The sequence below is a fragment of the Lactuca serriola genome, chromosome 9 (genome assembly GCF_051521515.1).
Source record: "Lactuca serriola cultivar US96UC23 chromosome 9, Lser_US96UC23_V15, whole genome shotgun sequence".
Lineage (NCBI taxonomy): Eukaryota > Viridiplantae > Streptophyta > Magnoliopsida > Asterales > Asteraceae > Lactuca > Lactuca serriola.
The window spans coordinates 153,345,555-153,353,900 of NC_136416.1; the positions used below are offsets into that span (position 1 = coordinate 153,345,555).

The 8,346-nt window shown below is 33.6% G+C and overlaps 1 protein-coding gene across 1 annotated transcript; it reads right to left on the reverse strand.

The window, feature by feature from the left end:
- Positions 1-3,457: 3,457 nt before the first annotated feature.
- LOC145074395 (small ribosomal subunit protein eS21y) lies at positions 3,458-4,787 on the reverse strand. Its single transcript, XM_079020778.1, has 4 exons — positions 4,694-4,787; positions 3,977-4,041; positions 3,753-3,885; positions 3,458-3,672 (listed from the first exon to the last, which is right to left on the reverse strand). The coding sequence occupies exons 2-4, from the start codon at positions 4,024-4,026 to the stop codon at positions 3,610-3,612; spliced, it is 246 nt and encodes an 81-aa protein (XP_078876904.1). The 5' UTR covers positions 4,027-4,041; positions 4,694-4,787; the 3' UTR covers positions 3,458-3,609.
- Between the last annotated feature and the right edge of the window lie 3,559 nt (positions 4,788-8,346).

Here is an 8,346-nt window from a genome sequence, read left to right on the forward strand (position 1 = left end):
GGAGATGAGGAAGACTCTGTACCACGACATGTTGAGGGCTGACATTCGGAAACATGTCAGCTACTCGGCATACCCGACATTGGATGACATGATCGCGAGTGCGAGGGAGAGGGAGATGGATATAGAGCACCTCAGGAAGAGGAAGGCAGGGGATGGACATGTTACTGGGGTTTCGGAAAAGAAACCCAAGGGATCCGACACCAGGTCGAAGGGCAAGCCAAGCCAAAGCTGTTGTAGGAAATGAGGAAGGCCGCATGAGAGAGTTTGTAGATTGGGATCATTGGGCTGCTACAAGTGCGGCAAGACTGGGCACTTTAGCAAGGATTGTACTGCCCATACCCCCATATTCCAAACATCAGACCTGATTTGCTTCCATCGCAATCAGAAGGGCCATAAATAGGTCGATTGCCCAAGACTAATATCAGTAGTGTCAGTGGTGGCGCCAGCTCCAGCGACTCTACGGATTACGGATGGCTGATAGGGCAAGACAGATGCTCCAGTGGTGAGGAGCCGAGCCTTCCAGTTAACCGCTGAGCAGGCGCATGTCGCACCCGATGTGGTGACGAGATTGTTCCATGTAAACAGTATCCCAGCCCAGGTGTTATTCGATTCGGGGCTACCCAATCATTTGTCTCTCTAGCACTTAGCAAGAGGTTCCCTGAGTCTTCGGGCATGTTGTATTCCCCTCTAGAGGTCGAGATTGCTGACGACCGATCAGTACAAGCATTAGAGGTTTTCAGAAATTGTGTTTTAAGGTTGTATGAGGAGCGCTACCTAGTGGATTTGGTTCTCGTTCCGTTGCGTGGGAACAAGGTTATCATAGGTATGGACTGGTTGAGCCCTCTTGGGGGCAGTGATCGACTATGTGCAACAGTTGGTACGTGTTAGGACCCCAAGTGGGGAAGAGGTGGTAATTCAGGGCGAGAGACCGCAGCGTGGAGTAGCTTTTTGGTTCGAAGGCAACTCATATGAATGTGTAGCTGACAGCATAAGCAATATGCATCTCATCATTCTTTGACTAATAGGAAGGCTTAAAATGTTGCATGTCCTTTTTATAATCTTTATGTGCAAATCATGTTTTCTTTTGGTTTGATGACAACTTAAACATGGACAACCTCCCATTCATCATTACTCATTTGTAGAATCTTAAGCATACCCTAAAAGTACATATGCAAAGGAGATCAAAGTATACCATTGTTTTAAAATACATGGTTTCAGAATACAACATTTCTTATTCACCCAACTTCTTATATGGGTTCCGAAGTACACGGTTTCAAAATACGTAGTTTCTAAATACATTTAGAAGCTTATTTAGCAAGTTTTGGACAAACTTATAACCTGATTTGTTTCAAAATCATTATTTATCCATGTCTGTTTTGACAATAATATATAAAATATCAGAAAAAATCAATAAACAGAGTTTCTAGCTACATACTTTTAAAATGTAATATGTTTTGGAAAACTTTATGACATGACTTAGATTACAATAAAGTTTATCAAGAAATGAATTTTAAAATGCCAAGCCTAGTTGCAAAATATTAAAATTTCTGATCATATCATTATAGATGTGTACACAAGATTGACTTAAAAGAATGTAATTTGGTTTAAACAGAGATTGTGTTAAGATTTCGAAATTAAGTCTTAAACACGTACCTTTTTGTTGATAATTTCGAAATGGGAAATGGCCACCGTTATGTAGAGAGATTGAGAGTGTTTGGAAACTGATTGAAAATAGCACATTAAATAGATGTGACCACTTTAAACGTATTCGCAACTTGCAAATGAATCAAGTTGCCAAATTTGTGTTCGGTTAGAATGTGGTCAATGATTATCACAAGTATCTATTTGTTTTGAGAAAAGAATTATGTATTATAAATATTAACATTATAATATCAAAGGAATCACCTAATAGTTAGCGGGTGTTTGGATAGGAAAAAAATAGGTTGTGTATTGTTTATTGCTTAATCTCACCGCAATAAGCAAATTTAAGTGTTTGGATACGAGTCTTTAAAAATCAGCTTATTGCGGTAGAAATAAGCTAAATAAGCTGATTTTAATAAGCAATTGGGGAATGCTTATTGCTTATTGATTACTTGTCATTTTACTCATATAAGCTGTTTTATTTTGCCAAACACTTAAATGCTTATTATTTATTCCCACCGCAATAAACTAATCCAAACACATTTTAAAAAAAAAATGATTATTCCTACCGCAATAAGCAAATAAGAAATAAGCTAATAAGCTATGAACTATTTATCCAAACACCCCCTTAATCATTATTAGATTTACAAAATTATAAACGCTTGGACATAGATATAAAAGGGTTAATCTTGTTCTATAGTTTTGACATTAATTGAACTTTGTGTAATGCAAAAATAAAGATATTATAAAGGCGACAACCTTAAACCTATATTATTAGTAGATTTTTATATTTTTTAATTTTAATAATTAACTATATACTGATAAAAAAATATAGATAATTTTAAAAAATATGCTGTTTTATTATTAAAATATTGGATGTATATGTTTTCGTGTGATTTTTAGTGTATAGTTGGAATTGAAGATATATTTGATGTTAAAAAATCACCATTTTAGTGTTTTTTTTTGGATTTTGAATGATTCAAAATTAGTTTCTGTAGTGGTGTCGAATGAAATGGTCCAATTTGAACATAAGTACTTTCAAATCCATGAAAATATACTCAAATTTAATCTTTCTATTCTAATAAACTAATAAACGAACATTTTTAATCTTCATTTAATCTTCATTTAACATGTGTCACTCTAATACAACTTTTTTATAATATTATAGCATAGATAACACTTCAAAATTGAAAATTTACTTTTTCTAATTATATATTAAATTTGAAATTATAATAACTTTAAAATTTTGGTATATCTCATAATTAATGATTTATTTAATATAATTAATAAATAATTTTTAAATTTTAACTATAAAAATTTAATTTATTTTGTAACCTTAATTTCCACAATTATAAATTAGTGGAATATAATACTTTACATACAATTTTACGAGCTCAAGTTCCAAATTAACATAAATCCTTTCAAATCCATGGAGATGCTTTAAGCATGAAAAGATTCACATGTCATAGTTTCAGATATATCATCAAACAAAGATCCAATTGACAACAATATCAGTCAAACATGTGCTACAATTACTAATCCATGCAATAAACATACGTGATAGAGTGTTAAGAATACATCAAAATCAGTCAAGTCCACAAGAAATTTTTCCTATCACAAAAGTTTTTAATTCAACAAATTTAAATTAAAATTCTCTTGAGATTCATACATTGGGTTTGATCTTGTAAATCCATAGCTTAACCTTGGTTTGAAATAAGCTTTTACCCCATGATTGAGAAAGAATTGGTTGTGAATTCGGTGGAAAATATGATAAGAGCAAAACTCATAATAGCAATTCAAACTTCACACACAAAAATAAAAATTCTGACTCAATGTAATAAGTCATAACCCAAATGAAATCAAAAGTTGAACTACAAACTTCATGTAATATAATAATCCTTCATGCTTCTAATAACTGAAATGTAAGACATGAAAATGAAAATTGCCATTTTGTCACCATGAAAGAAACTATTGCTTAGCTTCAACTTTCTTCTTCTGCCACAACCTGTCAAGGGCACTATCGGCATCTCCCTGCAAAATATAAACATCCCACAAACACATTAGTACAATCCATCACTGGAGGGCAAAAATGGAAAACTGACAAAACCTACCTGGGCTCTGACAAAACCACAGAGGGCAAAAGTGGAAAACTGGCCAGTGTAGCGACCAGACTCATCCAAATGACCAACATTGATCTGAACAGAAGCATGATCCTTTGAAGTGATCAACCTATTAGTAGCAGAGCTGCAAGAAGAAGAAAAATTATGGTGAATCATTTACAATTTTTGAGAAAGATTTTGATAAAGATTTAGAAAGAGTTCTTTACAGAACATACCACTTTCTTGGGATGTAGAGATCCATGTTTTGTCCCTCCTCATTCTGCATCTTGGCAAACAGCAACTAAATTTACAGAAAAAGTTTCATGGGTTTAGAGTTATGAAGATGAAACCACATAAAAAGTTAAGTTTTAAGAAAAAGTTCTTGAATGTTTCATCATCTCCTTTGTGTTACTAGTTTCTTTGATTGCATATATCAATTTATACCAGTTGATGAATTTTGTGTTCTCCTAAGCTTAAAACTTTGGATTCTGTATCCTTAAAACCTTTGCTTTAGCAACACTATTGATTATAATCAAGTATATAAAAGATATAAAAGTGATGAAACATAGAAATCGTATTACATAAACAATGTCCAGCAAAGTTATTGTCACAATCGTATCCCTAACAAAAAGAACATATGAAGTTAAAAAGCAAGCAAGTTCCATTTGTCTCTACCATTTAAAATTTCAAACGGATAATATCGCACAGTAAATTTAAGGTGTTAGAAACCCAAATCAACCTCTCCAGTTCTCTTTTCGTATATCTATTTAATGATTTTTCAATCGGAAGGTTATATGGCTATTTACAACGAACATTGCAGCTACGAGAGACTAGCAAAACCTTAAAGCTAAACTTGAAGATCGAAAATTACGAAGAAGAATTTCAGCTAGAAAACTGGATTAGCAATTAAGAGAAACTTGAAGGTCGAACGTCGATTTTCGAAGAACACAAACCTGGATCGGGATTTACTCGGTGATGTGAGAGCTTCTTCGGCTGCTGCGTATTGAGAATGTAGACGGCTGGAAGGGATGTAAAACCCTAACTCCATTTATAAATGATACAAAGGGCCCAAATAGTGTCATTATAGGTTAAACCACATTTGACCCTTGGAGCTTGGCAGAACTTCACCTTCTGGTCCTTTGAAATGTAGCTTTTGACAATATTTAGGTATATTCATAAAGTTATAGCAATTTTGTCGTTTGTTTCCAAAAAATGTCAAAATGACGTCAATTTCAAATGAAACATAACTTAAAATGACGGAGTACTCAACATGTTTGAAAGATAATATTGTAATATTGATTAATAAAGCTTAGTTTTATTTTGGTCTTTGTATTCTTTTACTTGAAATGATAGACTACTTAACATGTTTGAAAAACAATATTATAATATTGATTCGGTTTCATTCTAGTTTTTTTATTCTTTTTTAACTTTAAGGGTTTATGGTTGTAAAGTTGTAGTCACTTTGGGTTTTTACATCATAAGTACAAAAAGAACAATCAAACAGTAAAATCATAGAAACAAGGTATTTAAATTTAGTGATAGTGAGATATTGATGGAAGTATGTTGTTTTAGAGGGATAAAATAATGAAGATGAAAAAATATGTTATAAAAACAAATGTATATCTAATGTGTGAGGCATGTGTTGAAGGATAATCATACATCTTACCCACATCATCTTCCTCATCTACAAATCGGAGAGCACCACAATACTCTTGTGTATCTCTCTTTAATGAGGGGGCTTACAGAAACCTCTCAAAAGATGTGGAAAAATGTTTATTCTATAAAAAGGCTATATATTTTATATTATTTTCATTTTAGACCTAAAACTTATATTTACAAAATAAACCCAACTTTTATACATTTCTTATTATTTCATTCTTTAAACCGGTTACCATGTAAGTTGGATTAATTCCATAAAAAAACCTTACATTTTGTCTTTTTCATGTTTTAGACCTGTTTTTTTTTCAAAATAAACATAACTTTAACATATTCTTTGTTATTTCATTAATGAAGTTGGTTACTGATAAGTCAAGTTTTGGGTAACAAATGATAAACGAACTTTGTTAAAACTTGTGGAATAAAACTTTTAAAAACTGAATAAGGTATTTAATGTGGTTTGGTCAAAACGAGATAGACAATTTTCTTAACTTTAAAGAACAGTTACAATAACTCACAATGTTACACCTCATTTAAGCTCTCAAAACAAAAGAATCTCTCTTACTTACAAACTGCTCCAAATGATGTGCTCTCACAATGACTTCTCTCTAGAATGTGCTCGCGTAAATTAGAAAAAAAAAATTATAATGATATGAGCATATCTAGACGTGACCAAAAAAATCGGTTCACAAACGGAACCGGTCAGTGAATCGGAAGCCGGTTTACCACCGAACCGGTTCAGCCTTGAACCGAACCGCTGGACCGAACCAATTCGCTATTTCGACCGTTACGACCGGTTTAATAAGAACCGGTTTTTTGATCCGGTTTTGAACCGGTTTTTTGATCCGATTTTGAACCGGTTTTTCATATGGCCGTTTTTTTGTCTTATTCTAACGGCTATATAGCCGTTTATGGCTGTTAGACACTCGATTTTTGGTCCCTTTTGGCCATATTCCCCAATATTTGATAGTATAAATAGCTATTAGATGTTTTGGGTTAACCAAACCTCAAAAAACCTCTCTTACTTCAAAAAACGCTCTTAATTCAAACAATGGATTCGGCTTCCATTGGTATTGGAGATTCATCAAACAATCCTACCGTTGTTAGCATCAAAGAAACAAATAGAAATTCGGCTATTTGGTGCAACTATGATTTGTGTGTAATGTCGAACGGTACAAAAAGAGCGCGATGCAAGAAATGTGGTGCTTTTTTTAATGAAGAAGAAAATTCGACATTGAAAACTCATATGACAAAAAGATGCCCCGCGGTGAAATTTGGGTCGGGACATAATCAAACAATAATGGCGAATGATGCAACATTGTGGAGTTATGATTTGAGTAAAGTTCGGGATAGGATGGCGAAGTTCGTGATTCAAGAATGTTTGCCTTTTGACCACTTCGACAACAAACGATTGACTTCACACATCCAAGATACTCTCCAACCACGATATTGCCATGTGAGTCGTACTTCTATTAGACGTGATTGTATTGAAATGTGGAAACTTGCAAAAAAATGAATTGATTTTAGGATTTCAATCTTTAGAAACCGATGTGAATTTAACTTGTGATGTTTGGACGGCTCTTCACGGTTCACCGGATGCGTACCTTTGTGTTACCGCTCATTGGATTAATCCAACTAATTGGGTAATGATGAAGCGTACGATTACGTTTGAATTGTTTGAGTACCCGCACACCGGTAGAAATTTATTTAAAATTTTAGATTGTGTGATCAAAACTTATAAACTTGAAGGAAAGATTTTTTCTATATCTTTTGATAATGCGTCAAACAACACCGTCGCGGTTGGACAACTAAAACTAAAATATAAACCAATTTTCGATGGTGTTTTTTTTATAGTCGATGTGTTGCACATATCATTAACTAGTTTATAACCCGTAGAAACCACGGTTATAAAATTAATTAAACTTTAATAATGAAGAATCAAAATTATTAATCAATTATTTTAAAAAAATTATTAATTAAGAGATATTTTGTTAGTTATATAAAATTATAATCATTAATTTAAATAAATATATAAAATTATATCACCTTAAAATTTGTATTAATTTTATTTTAATTTTTATTCTAGTGTTATTAAATTAATGTAATCAGAATGAGAAATTTAAAATTTAAAATTAATAGGTTGACAAGTGGCATGCATTAATTAGGAGGCCTAATAGGTGACACATGACAAAAGAAGAATAAAATATGCATTAATTAGGATGCCTAATAGGATGACACATGTCAAACGTTTTAATACCTTGTCCAAGTAAGTATTCTGACTAAGTCCTATTAGTCTCTTATTTCTATCTCTCACTATCCTTATTCCCAAAATATAGGAAGCCTCTCCGAGGTCCTTCATAGCGAAGCACTTCCCGAACCAAGACTTAACATCCTGCAGTGTCGGGATGTCATTTCCTATGAGCAGTATGTCATCGACATATAATACGAGGAAGATCACTATACTCCCACTGGCTTTGACATACACACATGATTCATCCTCGCATCGTATAAACCCAAACTCTTTGACTTTCTCATCGAAGCAAAGATTCTATCTGCGAGACGCTTGCTTAAGTCCACAAATGGACTTCTCAATCTTACACACTCTATTGGGATGCTTCGCATTGACAAAACCCTTTGGCTGAGCCATATAAACATCCTCAGCCAACTTTTCATTAAGGAAAGTAGTTTTGGCATCCATCTGCGGTATTTCATAATCATGAAATGCAGCAATGGTCAGCATCGCCCTAATATACTTTATTTTCGTAACTGGTGAGAAGGTCTCATCATAGTCAACTCCAGGAGTTTGAGTAAAGCCCTTCGCAACCAATCGCGCCTTATATGTGTACACATTCCCATCCATGTTGGTCTTCTTCTTGAAGATCCACTTGCACTCGACCGTCTTACGTCTGGGCACATGATCAACCAAATTCCAAACTTGGTTGTCATACAT

What these genes read in the sequence shown, in the direction of transcription:
- LOC145074395 (XM_079020778.1), bottom strand. Translation starts at nt 4,026, where the DNA reads ATGCAGAATGAGGAGGGACAAAACATGGATCTCTACATCCCAAGAAAG. An exon ending in CTCTACATCCCAAGAAAGTG is followed by an intron (nt 3,886 to 3,976) that starts GTATGTTCTGTA and finishes TTCTTCTTGCAG; the next exon opens with CTCTGCTACTAATAGGTTGA. An exon ending in GTGGTTTTGTCAGAGCCCAG is followed by an intron (nt 3,673 to 3,752) that starts GTAGGTTTTGTC and finishes TATATTTTGCAG; the next exon opens with GGAGATGCCGATAGTGCCCT.